This window comes from Pseudophryne corroboree, chromosome 2 (assembly GCF_028390025.1).
Source record: "Pseudophryne corroboree isolate aPseCor3 chromosome 2, aPseCor3.hap2, whole genome shotgun sequence".
In the NCBI taxonomy this organism is placed as follows: Eukaryota; Metazoa; Chordata; class Amphibia; order Anura; family Myobatrachidae; genus Pseudophryne; species Pseudophryne corroboree.
Genome location: NC_086445.1, coordinates 239,871,332 through 239,898,942, shown reverse-complemented (window position 1 = coordinate 239,898,942; position 27,611 = coordinate 239,871,332). Strand labels below are relative to the sequence as shown.

The following is a 27,611-nucleotide window of genomic DNA, read 5'->3' as shown; positions in this document are numbered from 1 at the left end:
TTAATGGAGCCTAATTTTAGGCCCAAATTCACTCCAGTTTGTAGGAAGTGAAGAAAACGGCCTAGATGGAATTCTTCCGTAGGAGCATTCCTGGCCTCACACCAAGAAACATATTTTCGCCATATTCGGTGATAATGTTTAGATGTCACGTCCTTCCTAGCCATTATTAGCGTAGGAATGACTTCATCCGGAATACCTTTTTCCGCTAGGATCCGGCATTCAACCGCCATGCCGTCAAACGCAGCCGCGGTAAGTCTTGGAACAGACAGGGACCCTGTTGCAACAGGTCCTGTCTTAGAGGAAGAGGCCACGGATCTTCTGTGAGCATTTCTTGCAGATCCGGATACCAGGCCCTTCGTGGCCAATCCGGAACAATGATTATTATTCTCACTCCTCTTTTTCTTATTATTCTCAACACCTTGGGTATGAGAGGAAGAGGAGGGAATACATAGACCGACTGGAACACCCACGGTGTCACTAGGGCGTCCACAGTTACCGCCTGAGGATCTCTTAACCTGGTGCAATACCTTTGTAGCTTTTTGTTGAGACGGGACGCCATCATGTCTATTTGGGGCAGTCCCCACCGACTTGCAATCTGTGCGAAGACTTCCTGATGAAGTCCCCACTCTCACGGATGCAGGTCGTGTCTGCTGAGGAAGTCTGCTTCCCAGTTGTCCACTCCCGGAATGAACACTGCTGACAGTGCGCTTACATGATTCTCCGCCCAGCGAAGAATTCTGGTGGCTTCCGCCATCGCCACTCAGCTCCTTGTGCCGCCCTGGCGGTTTACATGAGCTACTGCGGTGACGTTGTCTGACTGGATCAGAACTGGTCGGTCGCGAAGTAAGGTCTCCACTTGACGTAGGGCGTTGTATATGGCCCTTAGTTCCAGGATGTTGATGTGAAGACAAGTCTCCTGACTTGACCAAAGGCCTTGGAAATTTCTTCCGTGTGACTGCTCCCCAACCTCGGAGGCTCGCGTCCGTGGTCACCAGGATCCGATCCTGAATGCCGAACCTGCGGCCCTCTAGAAGGTGAGCACTCTGCAGCCACCACAGGAGCGATACCCTGGCCCTGGGGGACAGGGTGATCCGCTGATGCATTTGCAGATGTGACCCGGACCATTTGTCCAATAGGTCCCATTGGAAAGTCCTTGCATGGAACCTGCCGAAGGGAATGGCTTCGTACGTCGCCACCCTTTTTCCTAGGACTTGAGTGCAATGATGCACTGACACTTGTTTTGGCTTCAACAGGTTCTTGACTAGAGTCATGAGTTCCTGAGCTTTTTCTATCGGAAGAAAAACCCTTTTCTGGTCTGTATCCAGAATCATGCCCAAGAAGGTCAGATGAGTCGTAGGAACCAACTGTGACTTCGGGATATTGAGAATCCAGCCGTGTTTCTGTAACACCTTCAGTGAAAGTGACACGCTGTTCAACAACTGCTCTTTTGATCTCGCCCTTATTAGGAGATCGTCCAAGTATGGGATAATTGTGACTCCTTGCTTGCGTAGGAACACCATCATTTCCGCCAATTACCCTGAAATTGGTAATGACAATACTGTACCGTAATTCTCAGGTACGCCTGATGGGGTGGATAAATGGGAACATGAAGGTATGCAGCCTTTATGCCTAGATACACCATAAAATCCCCCCCTTCCAGGCTGGCGATAATCGCTCTGAGCGATTTCACCTTGAATTTGAACCTTTTCAAGTATAGGTTCAGAGATTTTAATTTTAAAATAGGTCTGACCGAACCGTCCGGTTTCGGGACTACAGCCAAGGTTGAGTAATATCCCCTTCCTTGTTGAAGGAGGGGATCCTTGAGCACCACCTGTTGGAGATACAATGTGTGAATTGTATTTAATATTATCTCCCTTTCTGGGGGAGAAGCCGGTAGAGCCGATAAGGAAAACCGGCGAGGAGGCACCTCTTCGAATTCCAGCTTGTAACCCTGAGAAACAATTTCTATTGCCCGGGTTTCCACCTGTGAGTGAACTCAGATGTGGCTGAAGAGTCGAAGACGTGCTCCCACTGGGGCGGACTCCCTTAGTGGAGCCCCAGCTTCATGCGGTAGAATTAGTAGAGGCCGGGGAGGACTTCTGCGCCCTAACCTCTGGTAAGAAAGGACGCTCTTCGTACTTTCTTGTTTTTTTGCGACCAATAGGACTGCATTTGATAATGTCGTGCTTTCTTAGGCTGTGAGGGAATATAAGGCAAAAGATCAGATTTACCAGCTATAGCTGTGGAGACCAGGTCCGAGAGCCCTTCTCCACCCAATTCCTCACCCTTGTAAGGTAAAACCTCCATATGCCTCTTTTAGTCGGCATCACCTGTCCATTGCCTGTTCCACAGGACACGTCTAGCAGAAATCGACATAGCTTTGACTCTAGAACCCAGTAGACCAATGTCTCTTTGAGCATGTCTTATATATATAAGACAGCATCTTTTATATATCCTAGGGTCAATAACATGGTATCCTTATCTAGGGGTTCAATCTCCGCTGATAAGGTATCTGTCCACACTGCTACAGCGCTATAAACCGCTGCCGACACAATCGCAGGTCTGAGTAGTGTACCAGAATGTGTGTAAATGGACTTCAAAGTACTTTTCTGCATGCTATCTGCAGGATCCCTGAGGGTAGCTGTATCTTGGTATGTCAGCGCTACCTTTTGGGTAAACGTGCCAACGCCTTGTCCACCTTAGGGGAGGATTCCCATGGTATCCTGGCCCTAGCAGGGAAAGGATACGCTATGAGAATTCTTTTGGGAAACTGCAGTTTCTTGTCTGGAGATTCCCGCTCTTTTTCACACAATTCATTTGGTTCATGAGAGGGGGGAAATGTTATCTCAGCTTTCTTCCCCTTAAACATGTGTACCCTCGTGTCAGGGACAGATGGGTCATCAGTGATATGCAAAACATCTTTTATTACAATAATCATATATTGAATACTATTCTGCCAGTTTTGGCTGTAACTTTGCATCATCGTAGTCGACACTGGAGTCAGACTCCATGTCGGTATCAGTGTCCATTATTTTGGATAGTGGGCGTTTTGAGACTCTGAAGGTCCCTGCGACAAAGGGACAGACATGGGTAGATTCCCTGTCTATTCTCTAATCTTTTGTGCAATAAATTTACCTCAGCACTTAATTCCACATATCCAGTCAGGTGTCGGCGTTGTCGACGGAGACACCACACACACACACATTTGCTCCATCTCCTCCTTAGAAGAGCCTTTTACCTCAGACATGTCGACACACACGTACCGACACACCACACACTCAGGGAATCCTCTTATCTGAAGACAGTTCCCCCACAAGGCCCTTTGGAGAGACAGAGAGAGAGAGTATGCCAGCACACACCCAGCGCTAATACCCCAGGAAAAACACACAATGTGTTTACCCAGTAGCGCTGTAATACTATTATTTGCTGCCAATTATGTGCCCCCCCCCCCCTCTTCTCTGTAACCCCCTTTCACCGTGGATAAGCAGGGGAGAGTCCGGGGAGCTTCCTCTCAGCTGTGCTGTGGAGAAAATGGCGCTGGTGAGTGCTGAGGGAGAAGCCCCACCCCCTCGGCGGCGGGCTTCTGTCCCGCTTAAATATAATAAAAACTGGCGGGGGCTCTTTATATATACAGTGCCTAGCTGTATATATATCTCTTTTGCCAGAAATGAGGTTTATATTGCTGCCCAGGGCGCCCCCCCTGCGCCCTGCACCCTTACAGTGACTGCCGTGTGTGAGGTGTGTGGGAGCAATGGCGCACAGCTGGACTGCTGTGCATTACCTCAGTGAAGATCATGAAGTCTTCTGCCGCCTCTGAAGTCTTTTTCTTCTCATACTCACCCGGCTTCTATCTTCCGGCTCTGTGAGGAGGACGGCGGCACGGCTCCGGGACGAACTCCAGGGTGAGACCTGTGTTCTGACTCCCTCTGGAGCTAATGGTGTCCAGTAGCCTAAGAAGCAGAGCCTTGAAACTCACAGAAGTAGGTCTGCTTCTCTCCCCTCAGTCCCTCGATGCAGGGAGTCTGTTGCCAGCAGGCTCCCTGAAAATAAAAAACCTAACAAATATACTTTGTCAGGAAGCTCAGGAAAGCTCCCTGAAGTGCACCCATCTCCTCTGGGCACAGTATAAAACTGAGGTCTGGAGGAGAGGCATAGAGGGAGGAGCCAGTGCACACCCAGATCCAAAGTCTTTCTTAAAGTGCCCATGTCTCCTGCGGAGCCCGTCTATCCCCATGGTCCTTACGGAGTCCCAGCATCTTCTAGGACGTTAGAGAAATACATATATATATATATATATACATACATATATAACAATGCACAGTCAGATACTGGATGTATATATCAGAATACTTGTACTAAATATTCAGGTAGAAGGACACTTGTTCTTAACTAACACTGTCTAAAATGAGATGTAGAATACTTAAGTGACTGTAAATGCACAGCGCTGAGCAAACAGGCGGATTTACAGAGGAGACAGTGCCCTGCAGTCCCGGAGACCAGTCGCAGCTACTGTGAGAAGATGGCGCCCAAATCTCTGTAAGGTAGTGAGGGAGAGTGAGAAGCAGCTCCAGGGCAGGAACACCAGTAGTAGATGGCGCCTGGAGCTGGGGAGGGGCTACAGGTCAAGCGCTTTATCCCCTATGCTGGTCCTAATCACCGGGTACTATGCAGCCTTATTAAAATGAATTTTTGTGCAATCCGACCTATGCTCCCTGCCCTGATGTATATAGTGGGGTCCCTGCTCTGGCACAGTGTCCATGCCAGCGTCGCGATCCGTCTCCTAAGGCCGCGATTGGAAAGCAATTTTGGCGGGTCCCACCTGGGGGACCCTCTTACCTCCTCCCAAAGAAGCAGCCACGCGATCCTGGAGAGCGCTAGTGGCGGTGTGCCTGGTAACCAGAGCGCGTCCACCGCAAGTACCCGGGAACTCTGCCAGCGGGAGTATGCGGCGTTGCTGGGGAGGTGTTGGAGCCGCAGCATGTCACTAGGACATAAGTGATGCAGCCCTTGAATATTCTTCTAACAAAGCTCTTTTCAGGGCTGCGCTAGTGACAGGCACCAACTTACAAACTGAGCTCCAGTGCCCGGAGGCGGGGTTATAGAGGCGGCCATGCAATGCACCCTGGGAAGTGTTAATGCTTTAGCCCGTTGGTGCCTCTGGATCAAGATCCAACTGCAGAAATATACATACATACATAGGTGTTACTTTATATTCTATGTTGTATGCATCCTGAAGAGGAGACAACGCTCCTTGCACTGAAACAATGATGTACCATGTTTTAAGATGATGATATTTTAAATATATCCTCATACTTTGCTTAAATATCTGAGTGATGTCCAATTCAATGCTCCTTCTTACTACATAGATTGGACCAGGACACCGGGGTTATTATATATAATCTTACTGCAATAACACTGTTCAGATTGCTGTAGTATGTATGTTAGTGGCATTTAACCATTAGCTTGTGTCAGCGAGCTCATTGCTTTCACATTGTATAATAAGCAGGTTAGTCAGTAGTTTGAGAAAAAATCTCTTACGTGCTTGACTAGCCAGCTCCAGGATAACCAATTGATAGGGCTGCATGTACACTAAAGGTGGTTACAAACTAGGCGATGTGCTCTATGAGCGACATCGCCTAGTGTTTCCCCCTCCTGGTTTGGGCGGGCGGCGGCGGTGCATACACAATGATCGATATGACGACCATATAGCTCAGTGACGTCACGCCGCTGCCAGGCAGGCAGCTCTTGGAAGACAGTCCAAATTGAGCTACATGCACGGCCGACAGCTACATACATACTTGCTGAGAAAGTAAATGACGACGCTCAGGAAGGGTGTAAATGAGCGACGTTGTTTACTTTCTCGCCAAGTGTGTATGCACCTTAAGTACAGCTGTGCTGATCTCATAATGGGAAATAGTGATGCCGAGGCTGGATTAAGGACTTTTGCGCAGACCATAATAAGCAGGGGGGGGGGGGAACCAACAGTAGCGTCTGCACCAGCTCTAGCTGCAAGATACCGGAAAATTTTAAATGCAAGAAGTACTTTATAAAGTGGTTAAAAGTCTGATTGCTCAGCTTTTCCTTTTAGCTGAATTAAGACACTGATCTTGCAAATGACTTACCTGATCTCGAAACATGAGAGACACTGTCTCCAGAACGTGCATGCTCCACTGCTGCTCTGTTTCAGAGCTGGCCAAGAACTTCACTAGGTCGTCCATCCCACTCATGTGTATTGCCCAGAGCACTCTGTCATGAGTACTAGCATCATCATCTACACTCTGGAAGAGGAAAAAAGCAGAAGAGAATAGTTACAAATCAAAGTAAAAATATTTCCTACTTAGACAGTTCAAGTTTTACTTTGTTTACAGACCCATAGGAATTCCCATTGCATATTTAGTAAGTGGCGAGAAGTAAAAATGTTTATAGAACAGTGAGGAGGAATAAGCACTATTTAAATGTCTATAACATCCCTAAATTACAGCCTAAATGCGACCTTAGTAAGGTTCAGTTACTTGCTTCTGCAACATGCATGGGGACTCAGCAGCTTATACAGGGCTGGGTATGAATTGCCGGCGTTCGCGACGTCGTCGGTCAGAATACCGACCATGCCATCCCGTTAATTAGAATTCCAACAGGGGAAGGTAAGTATATTATTATCATCCTTTATTTACATGGTGCCACAAGGGTTCCACAGCGCCCAATTACAGAGTACATAAACAAATAATCAAAACAGCAACTTACAGTTGACGACAATATAGGACAAGTACAGGGTAAATATATATAGGTGCATCAGCAGATGACACTGGAATAAGTATCAGTTGGCAGAAGACTGCTGGATGTGGTACAGTTGAAGATTATTAAAGTAAGACAAAGGATGAGCACATGAGGGAAGAGGGCCCTACTCGTGAGAGCTTACATTCTAAAGGGGAGGGGTAGACAGACAGGGGTGACACAGACGGGGTACATAGGGAGCGTGGAAAAGAGGGTTAGGATGAGATTTGGCTGGGTTTGGTGAAGAAGTGGGTCTTGAGAGCCCGTTTGACGTTTTGTAGAGAGGTGGAGAGTCTGAGGGGGAGAGGTACGGAATTCCAGAGAATTGGAGCAGCACATGAAATATCTTGGGAGGTAGGAGTGGGAGGAAGTAATCAGTAGGCAGGAGAGTCGGCGTGCATTAGCAGAGCGAAGAGGAAGGGTGGGAGAGTAAAGGGAGATAAGGTCAGAGATGTAGATGGGAGAGGAGTGGGTGAGGGCTTTGTAAGCGAGTGTGAGAAGCTTGAAATGGATTCTGAAAGGGAAGGGGAGTCAGTGAAGGTCTTGTAAGAGAGGAGAGGTGGACGTAGTGCATTTGGTGAGAAAAATGAGCCGGGCAGTATTCCTAATGATGCTGGCATCACGACACTCTTATTCTGACTGCTGGGATCCTGACCAGATCCCGCTTACACATCCTTGGAATGATTGTGTTAAATTATAGATCTACAACTTGCAAAAACAGTGTGTACTGTACCATCATACCATATTCCTTTTACTCATTGCAGAAATATTAGCAGTAGCTGAGTGTATGGTGTACCTTCTCTTCATCTGGATCAGCAGGCACATGAAGGATATTGCGTGCTAATAAAAGAATCCTTTCAATTAATAAGTTATGTTCCTCTTCACGCTGCTCCCAGTCCTACAGTATGTGTAAATTAGAGCAGTAAGAACAATGAAACATGAAAATATGTAACTCTCACCACTAAACACAATGTGGCTGATACAGTCAAATGTGTGACAATTTCCAGTAGATAACTTGCCTGAATATACACAGCGCATACTGAAAATACACAGCGCACACACTGAAAATGGGTGCGTACAAGAATGGACAAAGCAGGGTCATACACATTTCAATTGCATGTACACTTGAGACCAAAGAGGAAGAACTGGGCTGTGACAGGGGGGCATTCTCATGTAAACAATTTTCAGTGAAGGTGTGTTCACCTAAATGCAGGTTAAAATAGGATCTGAATTATCTACCGGTAAATCCTTTTCTCGTAGTCCATAAGGGATATTGGGGGAATCTAGTACGATGGGATATAGGGGGTCATTCTGACCTTATCGCACGCTGCCGTTCATCGCAGCGCAGCGATCAGGTCAAAAGTGCGCATGCACCGGTGCTGCAGTGCCTGGCGCATGGCTGACAGCCGACAGCTGTAGTTGCCTAGCGATCTCCTCTGCCTGATTGACCGGTAGAGGCGGTCATTGGGCGGGAGGGGCAGCATGGCTGCTTTTAGCCGCCGTTTTGTGAGCGCTGTCCCGCCAACGTAGGGGGAGTCGGAACGGGGGGAGGCTGGCGGGCCGCAGCGGCTGCATGACGTCACACGCAGCCGCTGCGACCCAGGCAGCGACGAGTAGCTCCCGGTCAACATGCAAAAGCTCTGCTGGCAGGGAGCTACTCCTGAAGTGTAAAAGCAGCTCCGCTGGGGTGTGGGGGGGCTGGCCTGACATGCGGGGCGGACTAGCCCTGTGCTGGGCGTCCACCCACATGTCAGTGTGCCTGATCGTAGCCCTGCTAAATTTTGCAGGGCTACGATCAGGTCTGAATTAGGCCCGTAGACTGGGTCCAAAGGAACCGGTGCACCTTAAATTTTCTTCAACTGGGTGTGCTGGCTCCTTCCCTCTATGCCCCCTCCCACAGGCAGTTATAGGTAAAACAGTGCCCGAAGGAGAAAGGACATACTTGAGAAGGCGCCCAATATCCCTTATGGGCTACGAGAAAAGGATTTACCGGAAGGTAATCAAAATCCTATTTTCTCAAGCATCCATAACAGATATTGGGGGAATCGAGCACGATGGGGACGTCCCAAAGCTTCCAGACCGGTCGGGAATGTGCAGAGACGTCTACAGCACCGCCTGCCCAAACTGGAAATCCTCCTTGGCCAGGGTATCAAACCGGTAGAACTTCACAAAGGTGTTCTTCCCCAACCAGGTAGCAGCTCGGCATAGTTGCATGGACGAGATTCCACGTGCAGCCGCCCAGAAAGACCCCACCAATCTTGTAGAGTGGGCCTTCAGAGACATTGAAACAGGCAAGGCTGCCACCACATAGGCCTGTTGGATAGTAAGGCTAAGCCAACGAGCAATAGACTGCTTTGAAGCAGGGCAACCCTTTTTCTGTGAATCATAAAGCACGAACAAGGAATCTGTCTTTCTGATCTGAGCCGTTCTCTTGACATAGATCTTCAAGGCTCGCACAGCATCCAGTGCGTCCAGATGAGTAGAAGTGCCAGAACTTGACGGAACCACAATAGGTTGATTCAAATGAAACGCAGAGACGACCTTCAGCAGGAACTGCTGCCTAGTCCTGAGCTCCGCTCTGTCCTCATAAAAGACCAAGTAAGAGCTTTTGGGGGTAATTCCAAGTTGATCGCAGCAGGAATTTTGTTAGCAGTTGGGCAAAACCATGTGCACTGCAGGGGAGGCAGATATAACATGTGCATAAAGAGTTAGATTTGGGTGGGTTATTTTATTTCTGTGCAGGGTAAATACTGGCTGCTTTATTTTTACACTGCAAATTAGATTGCAGATTGAACACACCACACCCAAATCTAACTCTCTCTGCACATGTTAAATCTGCCTCCCCTGCAGTGCACATGGTTTTGCCTAACTGCTAACAAAATTCCTGCTGCGATCAACTTGGAATTACCCCCATTACACGATAAGGCCCCCAATTCCAAGACAAGCCTAGCAGAAGCCAGGGCCAATAATATCACAGTCTTCCACGTGAGGTACTTGTCTTCTACAGTCATCAGAGGTGCAAACTAGGAGGACTGTAGAAATTCTAACACTAAATTCAAATCCCAGGGTGACGTGGGCGGCACAAAAGGAGGTTGTATGTGAAGCACCCCTTGCAAGAAGATCTTAACTTCTGGCAGTACTGCCAATTTCTTCTGGAAGACGTAAGACCTTATCCACACCAGCCTGCAGAAAACGTATGAAATGTCCCACTTGGAACTCCGCAGGTGGATATGTGCGATCCTCGCACCAAGAGACATATCTTCTCCCGATATGATGATAGTGTTGACGTCACAGGTTTCCTGTCCCGAACCATGGTAGCAATAACCTTTTTAGAAAGGCCCTTGTGAGCTAGGATGTACCGCTCAACCTCCATGCCGTCAAACAAAGCTGCCGTAAGTCCGGGTAGACCAACGGACCTTGTTGAAGATCTCTTCTCAGTGGCAGAGGCCAAGTGTCTTCGAAGAACATGTTCAGAAGATCCGCGTACCATGCCCTCCGAGGCCAAAACGGGCAATCAGAATTGCCTGGACTCCTTGATTCCAGATTCGCTTGAGCACACTTGGGAGGAAAAAGGTAGACCAGCCGGTAAGGCCAAGACGACGTCAGTGTATCCACTGCCCTCGCCTGAGGGTCCCTGGTTCGTGAGCAATACCAACAAAGCTTCTTGTTGAGTCGAGAAGCCATCATGTCTATTTGTGGGCAGCCCCACCAGTCGATGATCTGCTGAAATACCTGATGGTGAAGCCCCTACTCTCCCGGGTGGAGATCGTGACGACTCAGGAAGTTCGCTTCCCAGTTGTCTACTCCCGGAATGAAAATTGCGAACAGTGCTCTTGCATTTCTTTATGCCCAGAGGAGTATCTTTGACACCTCTCGCATGCAGTCCCTGCCTTTTGTTCCTCCTTGTCGATTGATGTACGCTACTGCCGTGGCGTTGTCCGACTGTACTTGGATTGCGTGATCCCTGAGCAGAGGAGAGGCGTGAATCAGAGCCTTGTAGATTGCCCGAAGTTCCAGAATGTTGATTGGAAGGAGGGCTTCGTGGGCTGACCACCTGCCCTGGAACTGAGCCTCCTGGGTGAAAGCTCCCCATACTCTCAGACTCGCATCCGTCGTGAGGAGGATCCAATCCTGAATCCCGAAACTTCGCCCTTCCTGTAGGTTGGAGGACTGCAGCCACCATAGGAGGGAAATCCTGGCCTGAGGTAACAACCGTATTATCCGGTGCATCTGAAGATGTGATCCGGACAACTTGCTTAGGAGATCCAATTGAAATGTTCTGGCATGGAACCTCCCATACTGGATCACCTCATACGAGGCAACCATCTTCCCCAAAAATATTATGCAAAGATGGATGGATATTCGAGTATGCCAGAGAACCATGCAGACCATCTCCTGAAGCATACCTCTCAACATGACCCTCTCCAGGAGGGACACAATGCTATGCTTCTTTACATTTCTCTTACTGTATGATTGCCATCACCTGTGTTGAACAGGTTAATGGATATGAAAGGTGTTTCAACACAGGTGAGGGCAATCATAAATTAAAAGGGAAGTGCAGGAGCAAAGCATTTTGTCCCTCCTGGAGAGGGTCATGTTGGGAGGTATGCTGAAGTGTTCTTGCTTTGTCTTCTGGAAAGAACATTTTCTGGCCACAGTATCCAGCAACATACCCAGGAACAGGAGCCGCTGAGTTGGCTCCAGGTGGGACTGTACATTAAAGGTTCCACCCATGGTGTGACAGAAGTTGGATAGTGCGGTCTATATGGAGCAATAAAAGCTCCCTGGATCTTGCTTCTATCAGGAGATCATCCAGGTAAGAGACAATGTTGACCCCCAGGACCAGGAGTTGGAACATCATCTCCGCCATCAACTTCGGAGTTGTGGACAGGCCGAAGGGTAGCGCCTGGAACTGGTAGTCATCGTTCAGTAGGGCAAACCCCAGGTAAGCCTGATGAGGTGGCCAAATCAGGATATGGAGATAGGCGTCCCTGATATCCAGGGAGACCATCAACTACTGTTCTTCCAAACCCGCAATCACTGCTCACAAGGATTCCATCTTGAACCCGAATACCTCTAGTAAGGGTTCAAGGATTTCAGATTCAAAATGAGCCTTACCAAACCACCCAGTTTCGATACCACTAACAGGTTGGAGTAATAACCCTTGCCCTGTTGTTGCACTGGAACAATGACTCGGGACTGGACCAATTTTAGGATGGCATGTTGCAGCGTAAAACGCGTATCCTCCAAAGCTGTTAAGCTTGATTTGAAAAATAGTTGGGGAGGAGCACCGTCGAACTCCAGCTTGTAGCCCTGAGAAATGAGGTCCTGTATCCAGGTATCCTGGCAGGAACTTTTCCAGATGCGGATGAAGTGACGCAGCCAAGCTCCCACCATGAGATCCCCTTGAGGTGGGCTGGCACCGTCATGCTGAGGCCTTAGTAGAAGCTGAACTGGTGCTTTGTTCCCGGGCCATTTTTTCAATCCCGGGTATCGGGATTGAAAAATGGGCAATCCCTGGATTCCTGGGATTGGCTTTTAGCAAGGTGGCCGCCCCCTCGCCCCGCACATATAACTTACCATATACCAAGGGCGGACGGGAGGGGAACATCCGTTGATCACTGCTGGGAGCCGCCGACAGCGCAGCGTGACCTCTTACGCTGCGCTGGGGACCCGGAAAGAGGAAGCCAGGCAGCGTCTGAGCGTCCTGTGGACGCTCAATGCTGATCCCTCAATCCCCGAAATTGGAGCTTTTTCTGCGAGGAGAAAAACGACTGCTTTACTGCATAGTTTTCTACTGGGAGTTTTAACACATCCCTGATAGCAATTATGAGGGTATCAAGCCCTTGTGCAGGAAATGAATCCTCAATAATAGGGTCCATCTCCTCCCCCTCCTTCTGTCACTCTTCATCAGTTACTGAGAGTAAGCAGGCAGCTCACGTGTACTGTATGTGGCCCTGAGCTATGGAGAAGGGTCTGTCCTCTGCCTCTTGTAGCCAGGTCTGCTATACAGCCTGCTGCAGTCGCTGTGTCTTATGACTATTTGCAGAGGGCTGAGAGAACATGTCTGCCATCCAGGGAGTTTAACCAGGATGGCTGCTGCATCTCCCCCCCTCTTCCCCCCAGCTTCCTCACAAGCCTGTGAGGACTTGCTACATGGGGGGTAGGGGGGGGGGGGGGGGATCTACATGTGCATAAATGGTGTTTACCATATTCACAGGAGACAAACTCTCACACACAACACACAGACACTGTACAAGCAAGCCTGCCCTTGATTGGTATGTGAGCAGGAGACCCAGAGACCAGCACACCAAGCCTAGCAGACTCAGGGAGACTGCAGGCTGTAACGTTATACTGTGACGCAGTGGAACACCGGTGTTTTGTCCTTATGAGAAGTATAATAGCTGCTAACACCCCTATATGTATCTAGAGTGTTGGAGAAGCTATGTGCCTGCTGCTGCTGGAGGCAGAGGAAGGCGCCAAGAAGCCACTGGTCCCACTCTGAGGTAGCTCCGCCCCCGGCAATGGAGCTATACACTTATTTTAACTGGCAAATGTCTCCTTTTGGTGTAAAACATAATAAATACTTGTTCTCACAACCGCAGGCCAGAGTACACAGGGGGCTATAGCGGGTCCCCCCAAGGAGCGTCCCATATGCCGCGCCAGCGTTCTGCCGCACCTCGAACCGGGATGAACTCCCAAGCGGGGCCCCCGGTTTGTACTCACCACTGATGTCACCTTCAGGCTACCGTTAGGGGTGTACGGCGATTGAGACCGCAACGGCGCAGTGCCCTGCTGTACAACAATCTCTCAGGATGGTGGTCCTGCAGCGGGGAAGCGGCTCTCACATCTCGCAAGGCCGGTAACCGCTCCCCACCCCCACCAACTCCCACGATGCAGGTATGCTGTTGTCCAAACAGCATACCGAAAATAACAAAGATTTAAAAAATATGATTTTACTTACCGGTAAATCTATTTCTCGTAGTCCGTAGTGGATGCTGGGGACTCCGTAAGGACCATGGGGAATAGACGGGCTCTGCAGGAGACATGGGCACTTTAAGAAAGAATTTGGATTCTGGTGTGCTCTGGCTCCTCCCTCTATGTCCCTCCTCCAGACCTCAGTTAAAGAAACTGTGCCGGGAAGAGCTGACAGTACAAGGAACGGATTTTGGGAATCCAGGGTAAGACTCATACCAGCCACACCAATCACACCGTATAACTTGTGATAACTTTACCCAGTTAACAGTATGAACAATAACAGAGCATCAGATAAACCCTGATGCAACTATAACATAACCCTTATTTAAGCAATAACTATATACAAGCATTGCAGAAAAAGTCCGCACTTGGGACGGGCGCCCAGCATCCACTACGGACTACGAGAAATAGATTTACCGGTAAGTAAAATCTTATTTTCTCTAACGTCCTAGTCGATGCTGGGGACTCCGTAAGGACCATGGGGATTATACCAAAGCTCCCAAACGGGCGGGAGAGTGCGGATGACTCTGCAGCACCGATTGAGCAAACGATAGGTCCTCCTCAGCCAGGGTATCAAACTTGTAGAACTTTGCAAACGTATTTGAACCTGACCAAGTAGCAGCTCGGCATAGCTGTAATGCCGAGACCCCTCGGGCAGCCGCCCAAGAAGAGCCCACCTTCCTAGTGGAATGGGCTTTCACTGATTTTGGCTGCGGCAATCCAGCCACAGAATGAGCCTGCTGAATCGTGTTACAGATCCAGCGAGCAATAGTCTTCTTTGAAGCAGGAGCACCAAGCTTGTTGGATGCATACAGGATAAACAGTGACTCCGTTTCCCTGACTCTAGCCGTTCTGGCTACATAAACTTTTAAAGCCCTGACTACATCTAGTAACTCGGAATCCTCCAAGTCACGAGTAGCCACAGGCAGCACAATAGGCTGGTTCATATGAAAGGATGAGACCACTTTTGGCAGAAATTGTGGACGAGTCCTCAATTCCGCTCTATCCATATGGAAAACCAGATATGGGCTTTTATGAGACAAAGCCGCTAATTCTGACACGCGCTTAGCCGAAGCTAATAGCATGACCACCTTCCACGTGAGATATTTCAACTCCACTGTTTTAAGTGGTTCAAACCAGTGTGATCTCAGGAAACTCAACACCACGTTAAGATCCCAAGGTGCCACTGGAGGCACAAAAGGAGGCTGAATATGCAGCACTCCTTTCACAAACGTCTGAACTTCTGGCAGAGAAGCCAACTCCTTTTGAAAGAAAATGGAAAGGGCCGAAATCTGGACCTTAATTGAGCCTAACTTCAGGTCCAAATCCACTCCTGACTGAAGGAAGTGAAGGAAACGGCCCAGGTGAAACTCCTCTGTAGGAGCATTGCTGGCCTCACACCAAGAAACATATTTTCGCCATATCCGGTGATAATGTTTAACTGTTACGTCCTTCCTAGCCTTTATCAGCGTAGGAATGACCTCCTCCGGAATACCCTTTTCTGCTAGGATCCGGCGTTCAACAGTCATGCCGTCGAACGCAGCCGCGGTAAGTCTTGGAACAGACAGGGTACCTGTTGCAACAGGTCCTGTCTTAGAGGAAGAGGCCACGGATCCTCTGTGAGCAATTCTTGCAGATCTGGATACCAAGTCCTTCGTGGCCAATCTGGAACAATGAGAATTGTTCTTACTCCTCTTTTTCTTATTATCCTCAGTACCTTGGGTATGAGAGGAAGAGGAGGAAATGCATAGACCGACTGGAACACCCACGGTGTCACCAGGGCGTCTACAGCTACCGCCTCAGGGTCCCTTGACCTGGCGCAATAGCTCTGTAGCTTCTTGTTGAGGCGTGACGCCATCATGTCTATCTGTGGTAGTTGCCACCGACTTGTAATCTGTGTGAAGACTTCTTGATGAAGTCCCCACTCTCCCGGGTGGAGGTCGTGCCTGCTGAGGAAGTCTGCTTCCCAGTTGTCCACTCCCGGGATGAACACTGCTGACAGTGCGCTTACGTGATTCTCCGCCCAGCTAAGAATCCTGGTGGCTTCCGCCATCGCCACTCTGCCCCTTGTGCCGCCTTGGCGGTTTACATGAGCCACTGCGGTTATGTTGTCTGACTGAATCAGAACCGGTTGGTCGCGAAGTAGGGACTCCGCTTGACGTAGGGCGTTGTATATGGCCCTTAGTTCCAGGATGTTGATGTAAAGGCAAGTCTCCTGACTTGACCACAGGCCTTGGAAATTTCTTCCCTGTGTGACTGCCCCCCACCCCTGGAGGCTTGCATCCGTGGTCACCAGGACCCAGTCCTGAATGCCGAATCTGCGGCCCTCCAGAAGGTGAGCACTCTGCAGCCACCACAGGAGAGACACCCTGGCCCTGGGGGATAGGGTGATTAACCGATGCATCTGAAGACGTGATCCGGACCATTTGTCCAGGAGATCCCATTGAAAGGTCCTCGCATGGAACCTGCCGAATGGAATGGCCTCGTATGATGCCACCATCTTTCCCAGGACTCGTGTGCAGTGATGCACAGACCTTTTTTGGTTTTAATAGGTCTCTGACCAGTGTCATGAGTTCCTGAGCCTTCTCCATCGGGAGATAAACCCTCTTCTGGTCTGTGTCCAGAATCATGCCCAGGAAGGGCAGACGAGTCGTAGGAATCAACTGCGACTTTGGAATATTTAGAATCCAGCCGTGCTGTCCTAACACTTCCAGAGAGCGTGCTACGCTGATCAGTAACTGCTCTCTTGACCTCGCTTTTATGAGGAGATCGTCCAAGTATGGGATAATTGTGACCTCTTGCTTCCGCATGAGTACCATCATTTCTGCCATCACCTTGGTAAATATTCTCGGTGCCGTGGGGAGACCAAACGGCAACATCTGAAATTGGTAATGACAATCCTGTACCACAAATCTGAGGTACGCCTGATGAGGTGGATAAATGGGGACATGAAGGTATGCATCCTTTATGTCCAGAGACACCATAAAATCCCCCTCTTCCAGGCTTGCAATGACCGCTCTGAGCGATTCCATCTTGAACTTGAACCTTTTCAGGTATATGTTCAGAGATTTTAAATTCAATATGGGTCTGACCGAACCGTCCGGTTTCGGTACCACAAACATGGTCGAATAATAACCCTTCCCTTGTTGAAGGAGGGGAACCTTGACCACCACCTGCTGTAGATACAATTTGTGAATTGCAGCTAACACTATTTTCCTCTCTAATGGGGAAGCTGGCAGGGCCGATTTGAGGTATCGGTGAGGGAGCATCTCTTCGAATTCCAGCTTGTATCCCTGAGACACAATCTCTATTGCCCAGGGATCCACCTGGGAGTGAACCCACTTGTGGCTGAAATTTCGGAGACGCGCCCCCACCGGGCCTAGCTCCGCCTGTGGAGCCCCAGCGTCATGCGGTGGATTTAGTGGAAGCCAGGGAGGACTTCTGTTCCTGGGAACTAGCTGTGTTGTGCAGCTTCCTTCCTCTGCCCCTGCCTCTGGCAAGAAAGGACGCACCTCGGACTTTCTTGCCTTTTTGTGATCGAAAGGACTACATTTGGTAATACGGTGCTTTCTTAGGTTGTGAGGGAACATATGTCAAAAAATTTGACTTTCCAGCAGTAGCTGTGGAGACCAGGTCCGAGAGACCCTCCCCAAACAACTCCTCACCCTTGTAAGGTAAAACCTTTATGTGCCTTTTTGAGTCGGCATCGCCTGTCCATTGCAGAGTCCACAGGACCCTTCTGGCAGAAATCGACATTGCATTTATTCTAGAGCCCAGTAGGCTAATGTCTCTTTGAGCATCTCTCATATATAGGACAGCGTCTTTTATATGCCCTAGGGTCATTAATATAGTATCCTTGTCTAAGGTATCAAGTTCCTCAGATAAGGTATCCGTCCATGCTGCCACAGCACTACACACCCAGGCCGACGCAATTGCCGGCCTTAGTAAGGTACCTGAATGTGTATAAATGAACTTCAGGGTACCCTCTTGCTTTCTATCTGCAGCATCTTTTAGGGTGGCCGTATCCTGTGACGGCAGGGCTACCCTCTTGGATAAGCGTGTTAGAGCTTTGTCCACCCTAGGGGAGGATTCCCAGCGTAACCTGTCCGTTGGCGGGAAAGGATACGCCATAAGCATCCTCTTGGAAATCTGCAGTTTTTTATCTGGAGATTCCCAAGCCTTTTCACATAACTCATTTAGCTCATGTGAAGGGGGAAAGGTCACCTCCTGCCTTTTTTCCCCATACATATGAACCCTCTTGTCAGGGACTGGGGTTTCCTCTGTGATGTGCAACACATCCTTCATTGCTATAATCATATAACGGATGGCTTTAGCCAATTTAGGCTGTAACTTTGCATCATCGTAATCGACACTGGAGTCAGAATCCATGTCGGTATCTGTGTCAACAATTTGGGATAGTGGGCGCTTCTGAGACCCTGACGGCCTCTGCGACATCGGATCAGGCATGGGCTGGGACCCTGACTGTCCTAAGGTTTCAGCTTTATCCAACATTTTATGCAAGGAATTTACATTATCATTTAAAACCTTCCACATATCCATCCAATCAGGTGTCGGCGCCATCGGCGGAGACACCACATTCATTTGCTCCAGCTCTGCTTCCACATAGCCTTCCTCGTCAAACATGTCGACACAAGCGTACCGACACACCACACACACAGGGGATGCTCTTTTTTGAAGACCGTTCCCCCACAAGGCCCTTTGGAGAGACAGAGAGAGTATGCCAGCACACACCCCAGCGCTATAAGTCCCAGGAATCACACAGTAACTTAGTGTTAACCCAGTAGCTGCTGTATATTATGTTTTTGCGCCCCCCCTCTCTTTTTACCCTCTTCTACCGTGTATCTGCAGGGGAGAGGCTGGGGAGCTTCCTCTCAGCGGAGCTGTGGAGAAAAAATGGTGCTGGTGAGTGCTGAGGAAGAAGCCCCACCCCCTCAGCGGCGGGCTTCTGTCCCGCGTTTATGTACAATATTATGGCGGGAGCTCATACATATATACAGTGCCCAACTGTATATATGTCCAACTTTTGCCAAGAGGTCCTAATTGCTGCACAGGGCGCCCCCCCCCTGCACCCTACAGTGACCGGAGTATGTGGGTGTAGTGTGGGAGCAATGGCGCACAGCTGCAGTGCTGTGCGCTACCTCAGTGAAGACTGGAGTCTTCTGCCGCCGATTTCGAAGTCTTCTTGCTTCTTTCACCGGCTTCTGTCTTCCGGCTCTGCGAGGGGGACGGCGGCGCGGCTCCGGGATCGGACGACACAGGGTGAGATCCTGTGTACGATCCCTCTGGAGCTAATGGTGTCCAGTAGCCTAAGAAGCAGGACCTAGCTTCAGAGAGTAGGGCTGCTTCTCTCCCCTCAGTCCCACGATGCAGGGAGCCTGTTGCCAGCAGATCTCCCTGAAAATAAAAAACCTAACAAAATACTTTCTTATAGCAAGCTCAGGAGAGCTCACTAAACAGCACCCAGCTCGTCCGGGCACAGATTCAAACTGAGGTCTGGAGGAGGAACATAGAGGGAGGAGCCAGAGCACACCAGAATCCAAATTCTTTCTTAAAGTGCCCATGTCTCCTGCGGAGCCCGTCTATTCCCCATGGTCCTTACGGAGTCCCCAGCATCCACTAGGACGTTAGAGAAAGAAACTGTAATAAACACTCTGGAGCTTGCAGAGTGTGCATCCTCTCCTGAGGGCACTTTTTTCTAAACTGCCTGTGGGAGGGGGCAATAGAGGGGAGGAGTCCGCACACCCAGTTGAAGAAATTTAAAGTGCACTGGCTCCTTTGGACCCCGTCTATACCCCATCATACTAGATTCCACCAATATCCCTTATGGATGCTAGAGAAAGTACAAAGTACTCCTTCTGTAATGGCGGATGCAAGTGCTTGCTGATAACTATGACTAAACACATACGTTACAGGTGCTGACTAATCTCGAGATATATACAGGGCTGCATATAGACAAATATTTGTTCCGTGCACACTTTTTTCAACATGTATACTGACTGGACTTAGGGACTGATTCAGAGTTCTACTCAATGGCAATATTTTTGAGAGCTTATCGGCTGACTGCACACATGACAACAGTTGCAAACAGGATATTCGCAAAGCGATTGACAGGCAGGGACCATTTGTCAGTGAGTATAGCAAAAACGCAGCAATGCCCCAACAGTTTTCGTGTCATGCCCCAGTCTGCGACTGTCATGCTGTATGCAGAAAACATGGCGCCAATGTTTAAGTTCCATGACTATTCTGCACAACCTCAGAGTAACTCAAGACAGTAAAATGATCTGCAACCGGCGCAGTGTCATTTCTACGCGGTTGTTCGGTTCTGCGAAGCAGTCAGTGAGCGTCTCAATACAAATCCTGGTGGCTGAGACATTAGCATATTTTCTTATAGCATTGTGTACGGGATCTCAGCTGTGAATATCAGTGTACACCTCTGAATAAGGCCCTTAGTTCCAATTCTGCATCAGGGACCATGACTTCAGAATAAGCTTTGAATGATTTAATGGGATTCAGGACTATTATAACATATCAGCTTGAACTTTAAAATAAAAACAAAAAAAACTTAACCAACTTACCATTTGCAGTAAATCATACAGCTTTTCACTCAAGACTACAAACAGTCTCTCATTTGCAAAAGCCTAAAGAAAACCAGATTTGTTAAAAAAAAAATTATAATAATATAAATTATATATATATATATATATATATATATATATATATATTATATACACACACACACACACATATATATATATATATAATACACACATATATATATAATATATATATATTATTTTTTCTTTTTTTATATATGTACACAGTATAGAAAAAACGAGTTTTATGGTAAGAACTTACCTTTGTTAAAACTCTTTCTGCGAGGTACACTGGGCTCCACAAGGAATGGACAATGGGGTGTAGAGTAGGATCTTGATCCGAGGCACCAACAGGCTCAAAGCTTTGACTGTTCCCAAAATGCATAGCGCTGCCTCCTATATCACCCCGCCTCCCTGCACAGGATCTCAGTTTTTAGTTAACCAGTCCCATGCAGTAGCAGGAAAAGAGACGACAACGGTTAGTAGCCACAACACAGCATTCTCACGACAGGAGACGTGTCAGCGGCTAATGCCATACCAACCCAAAGAAGCTAAGTGCGTCAGGGTGGGCGCCTTGTGGAGCCCAGTGTACCTCGCAGAAAGAGTTTTAACAAAGGTAAGTTCTTACCATAAAACTCGTTTTCTGCTGCGGGGTACACTGGGCTCCACAAGGAATGGACAATGGGGATGTCCTAAAGCAGTTCCTTATGGGAGGGGACGCACTGTAGCGGGCACAAGAACCCGGCGTCCAAAGGAAGCATCCTGGGAAGCGGCAGTATCGAAGGCATAGAACCTTATGAACGTGTTCACAGAGGACCACGTAGCCGCCTTGCACAATTGTTCAAGGGTCGCACCACGTTGGGCCGCCCAAGAAGGTCCAACAGACCGAGTAGAATGGGCCTTAATGTGATCAGGAGCAGAGAGACCAGCCTTCACATAAGCATGTGCAATCACCATTCTAATCCATCTGGCCAGAGTTTGCTTGTGAGCAGGCCAGCCACATTTGTGAAAACCAAACACAACAAAAAGAGAATCAGATTTCCTAATAGGAGCAGTTCTCTTCACATAGATACGGAGAGACCGTACCACATCCAAAGACCGCTCTTTGGGAGACAGATCAGGAGAAACAAGTGCCGGAACTACAATCTCCTGATTAAGGTGGAACGAAGAAACCACCTTAGGTAGATAGCCGGGATGAGTCCTAAGAACCGCCCGGTCACTGTGAAATATCAGATATGGGGAACTACAGGACAAGGCACCCAAATCAGACACTCTTCTAGCTGAAGCAATAGCCAGCAGAAACACCACCTTAAGGGAAAGCCACTTAAGGTCAGCTGAACCAAGAGGTTCAAACGGAGACTCTTGTAACGCCTCCAAAACCACCGACAAGTCCCAAGGAGCCACAGGCGGATACGCAACACGCACTGAGTAAAGGTATGCACATCAGGTAAGATCGCAATTTTTCTCTGAAACCACACCGACCAGGCAGATATTTGAACCTTGAGGGAGGCCAGACGCAGGCCTAAGTCCAGGACCTGCTGAAGAAAAGCCAACAACTTGGCTATACTAAACTTGGAAGCGTCATAATCGTTAGATGCGCACCAAACAAAGTAAGAGTGCCAGACCCAGGCGTGGCTAAGCGGGACATGGAGTAGCTGCTCTGGCTGGGCGCTCTCCACCTCAACTATCCGTGACTGATATCCTGGGGCACCCCTCCGAGCCCAGACTTGCATAACTGGTGGGGGAAGGTATCTGGAATCCTGGTGCCTCGTGCTGGATGTCTGTGGTGCGGCGTTCGCTGGAGTTTGACTGATTGCTTGCTCCTGGATCTGTGAGCTCTAGGCCGGCGCCGCGACTTCCAGTCCCAGCCCGCCCATTTCTATTGCCGGCTGTGGCCTCTCCGTGGTGTCTCCTGCCCGCCGCTGAGTGTCCGGGACTCCGTTCGCGGGCGCTCCCTGTGCCGTGTCACTGAGCCGCTGAGAGCCGCCGGACAACGCCGCTGCCCTGCGGCACGTCTCCGCCAGCGGCCGCAGCCTCCCTGTGCTGTGTCCTCCCTGCTGCTTTACCGCCGGGACGCTGACCGCTGCCTGGGGGGTGAGATTGCGCTGCCGTGAGCCGCTGGACTTTACCACTGCGTGGGCTGGTGAGTCTGCCTCTCCCCTGCTGGCTGAGTTCACCGGAGTGCTCTCCTAAACTGCACTGTGTCAGCTCTGCTCCTGGAACAGTGCATAAGTCTACTGATTATTCTCTATGAGTCCTCTCCCAGATTCTACAGCCACTGGCTCAGCATCTACTCATAACGTCAGCTCCTTTATTATATATTTTATACATTTTTCCTAACTGGCCCCACGCCATATTTACTTCTCCAGTCTTCTGATTTTGGAATCTGTTGGAAGGAGGTGCTGTGATTGTGGGTCCCCCTGCTATAAGTGTGTGCACACATTATCATTAGTCTATTGACAGCCGTGGACTCTCCTAATTCTGTGCTGTTGCTGTGTCTCCTTTGAACTGCCGATCCTGATTGGCTTTAATATATCTAACAATTGTGAGGAACCACCATAAATCTGCTGTGGCCCGGCTTGCGCGGTACTCGCATACCCCTGGAAGGCATGCGGCGACGCCGGATGGGGGTGGGGATACCCCTCCACCGGTGTCCCCCAGTCAATCATCCTCCTCTGGTGAAGCTTCTGATGATGTGTTGCAAAAAGTGTTGGAAGCCCTGGAAGCTAGCGAATCCCGTCTCTCTGACAAGATAGGTCAGGTACAGGCCGACCTGACCTTAATCCATCACGATATCCAGAAGGTTAGAGAACGGGTCTGGGAAGTCGAGACCCGGACCTCTACGCTAGAGGATAAGATCTCACCGCTTAGCTCCCGTGTTACTGCCATTGATGGTCAGCTGTCCGATATAAAAGGCAAGATGCTAGATATGGAAGGCAGACTGAGGAGGAATAATGTCCGCTTTGTGGGGCTTCCGGAGAAAGAGGGCACTACCCCGGAGCAGTTCGTTGAATCTTGGCTGAAAAATTCCTTTGGGGCTGACTCCTTTACGCCTTTCTTTACAGTTGAACGGGCTCACAGAATTCCCTTCAGGCCGCTGCCGCCGGGTGCGCCACCGCGCACACTCATAGCGAAATTTCTCCACTACCGAGACCGGGACGCTGTTTTATCTCTGGTGCGCACTAAGGGTCCCCTGTTGTTGAACGGTTCCAAAGTTTCTGTGTTCCCTGACTTTGCGCTGGAGGTGCAAAAGGACCGTGCACAATTTGTTCTGATTAAAAGGCGTCTCAGGGAACTTTATCTACAGTATGCAATGCTTTTTCCTTCTAGGCTGAGGGTGGTGGCAGACGGAGAAACAAAATTCTTTGCTACACCTCGGGACTCTGCCCTGTGGCTGGATCGCTGGGCCCCGGATAGACGGGCGCTTGCAGCTGATCCTTAATGTCTGATATATCCTTCTATATATGCTAGTGTTTCTTGCTGATATCCATGTTTCAGTATGTTACCCGGTTAATGTTATGTTGTCTCTGATAATGTTTACCTTTCCACTTCACTGATGTTTGTATTTAGGGCTCGGGGTGGGGTCTCCACACTTTTCTTATGTGAGGGTGGAAGACCTACGCCTTTGTCTTTGGGCCATTTCATTCATTGCCCTTTTATGTTGGTATAGTTTGCTTTTTCTTTGTTAAGGGGGAACAGTTTATTGGGATAAGGTATGCCTCAGTTTGGGTGGGTATACAGGGTGGGGGGGTAGGATGGGAGGAACTGTATTTTGGTATTTGTTTTCTTTTTTTTGTCTGTGTTGCAAACGCTATGGGTTCTTTGATTTTTTTCGATTTTATTTAGTGCTGGTGTTGGTGGCCTGCTGGGGATACGCGGGACCGATCATATATTTTATTTCGTCTTGACTTATGGCCTCTAATCAACTTAAACTCCTATCCTGGAATGTCCGGGGGCTGAACGACAAAGTCAAGCGCTTATTAGTGCTCCGTCACATTAAACAATATGGTGCGGATATTATTTGCCTCATGGAGACCCACCTGGTGGGGGCAAAAGTCCTGGCTCTTAAGAAACCATGGGTGGGCTGGGCATACCACTCTACCCATAAGTCGCAATTCGCGGCGTGTGTCAATCCTAGTTCGAAGGTCGGTCCCGTTTGTCCTTGGTCAGGTCCAATTGGACCAGTGGGGCAGATATGTTTTTCTAAAATGTCAAGTTTATTCTATGTCTTTGCTTATCCTGGCTGTTTATATACCGCCCCCTTACTCCCCGGAGGTTCTCAAAAAGGCAGCAGAGTTTATTTCGCTATATCCGAATGTTGCTATTGTTTGTCTTGGTGACTTTAATAACGTCATCGACCACGCTTTAGATAGAACTAGAATGTCCCCTGATGCTCCTGTGGTGCGCAGGAGGGACTTTGCGCTGCTAGTGGACAGTCTGGGTTTGGTCGATGCGTGGAGGATCCGCCATCCTGGCAAGCGACCAACTTATCCTTCTCCAGGATAGATTTGGCCCTCACCTCCAAAGGCTTGCTGCCCAGGTTGATGGATGTTCAGTATGCTACCAGGGGAATATCCGATCATTCCCCGGTAATTCTATGTTTGGACATGGGAGACGTTAGGGGGGCACGGTGTTGGAGGTTTAATTCCTTTTGGCTGACTCAGATGGGCACCGGTGCGGAGTTGGTGGAGATGTGGGAGGCCTTTTTGCTGGAAAATCAGGGCTCGGTGTCTGACACAACTTTATGGGATGCCTTTAAAGCATATGTCCGCGGCACCCTGATCAGAACTGTGGCCGTCTTGAAATCTGGTTATGCCCGGGATGAGCGTGACCTTGAGGCAGGATGTAGGAGGCTGGAGTTGCAGTATATGGTCGATGGTCTTGACACTACGAGGGAGAGGTGGTTTGCTTGCGCAGGCTGAATGGCGCGATTGCTTGGCTGATAAGGCTAAGTACTGTCTACTTTATGCTCAACACACGTACTATGCAACGGGTGATAGGCCTGGTAGCTTTATGGCAACATTGGCGGGTGCGGACAGGGCATCTAATACGGTGCCTGCAATTTGTACCAATGATAATGTGACTCATTTCAATACTCCTGATATTGTGGGGGACTTTGTAGACTACTATAGACGGCTGTATAGTTCTAAGCTTAATCACACTGAGACGGAAATAGAGATGTACCTAGCTGATATTCCATTACCCACGCTGTCCCAGGACGCTGTGACGTTTTTGGACTCCCCTTTAATGCTGACTGAGGTGGAATCCGCTGTTAACTCTTTTCCTGGAGGGAAGACCCTGGGTCTTGATGGAATACCCCTGGAACTTTATAAAAAGCACTTACCTTTTTATGGCCCTAAACTCCTTGCTATATATAATAATTTATTTGTGCAGGGTAGGTTGCCTGACTCTATGGCTGAGGCCCTAATTATAGTTCTCCTAAAGCCGGATAAAGACCCAACACGAGTCGAATCTTACCGTCCGATTTCCTTGTTAACAACTGACGTTAAGATGTTAGCTAAAATACTAGCGACAAGGCTTAGCGCTGTGATTCTACAATTGATACATGAGGACCAATCAGGGTTCATGCCGGGCCGGTCCACTCTACCTAATCTACGTAGACTCTATACGCATCTCCAGGCCCCTCACGGGGAGTCCCGCTCCTCAGCTATAGTTTCCCTGGATGCTGCTAAGGCGTTTGATTCTGTGGAGTGGGGCTTCTTGTGGGGGACATTGGACCGATTTGGTATTGGACCTATTTTTAAAAAGTGGGTCCAACTGCTTTATTCTGCACCCCGGGCTAGGGTTTCTGTTAACGGCCACATATCCTCCACTTTCTCTCTACAGAGAGGGACGAGACAGGGTTGTCCGTTGTCCCCGATCCTATTTGCCCTGGCCGTAGAGCCGTTGGCCTGTACTGTTAGATCCTCCTCGTGAGTGGCAGGCTTCCGGTTGGGGGGCAGGACAGACAAAATTGCTCTTTATGCAGACGATATCCTGTTGTTTGTACCCGATTACTTTACCACTATGCCTCATATCTTGGAAGTAATCAACACTTTTGGGGGATTCTCTGGTTTGTCCATTAATTGGGACAAGTCCTGTGTCCTTCCGCTTAGAGGCCCCTGTCCTGTCTGCCATCCCGGGGACCTGCTGCTTCGTTGGGTGGACTCTTTTAAATACCTGGGAGTATGGGTTACCAACCGGTCCTCACAATTTATTGATCTGAATATACGTCCACAAATGGACTATCTACGGTCTCGTGTCAGGGTGTGGAGTAAATTGCCACTTACTGTTACGGGTAGGATAAACCTAATTAAAATAGTTGTATTACCTAAAATGCTGTATGTCCTCCAACATTCCCCTGTCTACTTGGTATCATAGATGGTCTCTTGTCCTCACTGGTTTGGTCCAACCGTAGAGCTCGGATTAACCTCGATACCCTAACTAGACCTCGGGACTCGGGTGGTCTGGCCCTCCCTAAACTTAGATTCTATTACTTAGCGGCTCAGTTATTCCATCTAATTCCTTGGATCTCTGATTCGTCTGGGGATTTATTAATCTCTTCTGTATTACTAGCATCTGAAATCAATTTGTCACCCCTCCAGCTCCTACTTAGTGATAATGTTGCACTCCTTAAGATGCCGTTGGTTAAACAAGCGATTATGGTTTGGAGGCAGATACACTCTATGTTGGGGGGGGAGGGATGGGATCCTGACACCCCACTGATGCACACTCGTGCTCTCACTCATTTCATGTCCCTACAAATGGGATTGGTGTGGGGACGCTGGGGTGTTTGTTCCCTTAATCAATTGTACGCCTCGGGCACGCTTATTTCTTTTGGACAACTGCAGACTGAGTTTAATATACCTGCATCCTATTATTATAGAAATATTCAGTTTCGCCACGTGTGCGCGTCTCAGTTTAGTGCTGCTCCACCTCTCCTTCGGAAGTCACCTGTTCACCTGCTCCTGACTGATACTCTAGGCTCCGGGACTGTTTCTGCTCTCTACTCAGCTCTGCTCGGTGCCCACCATTCTGACAGTCTCTCACACCTTAAATCTAAATGGGAGGCTGATTTGGGACCGGTTTCCCTAGATGTATGGGATGAGGCCTTGGGGACTTCACGTACCGCTACCACCTCGGCTTGTTTTCAACAGATACACTTGTTTATATTACACCGAGTCTACATCACTCCCACCCGTCTTGTTAACATAGGGGGACGGAGTGACTCTAGGTGCCCGAAGTGTC

General features: G+C 49.0%; 1 protein-coding gene across 2 annotated transcripts in view; it reads right to left on the bottom strand.

The window, feature by feature from the left end:
* The window catches only part of TIMELESS (timeless circadian regulator), a 419,423-nt gene that overhangs the window by 308,793 nt on the left and 83,019 nt on the right, over positions 1 to 27,611 (bottom strand). For both annotated transcript variants that reach the window (XM_063952567.1, XM_063952568.1), the window contains 3 exons: positions 20,346 to 20,408; positions 7,568 to 7,669; positions 6,123 to 6,278 (listed from right to left, as the gene is read on the bottom strand). In XM_063952567.1, coding sequence (XP_063808637.1) covers positions 6,123 to 6,278; positions 7,568 to 7,669; positions 20,346 to 20,408 — 321 coding nt within the window. The remainder of the gene's footprint in view (positions 1 to 6,122; positions 6,279 to 7,567; positions 7,670 to 20,345; positions 20,409 to 27,611) is intronic.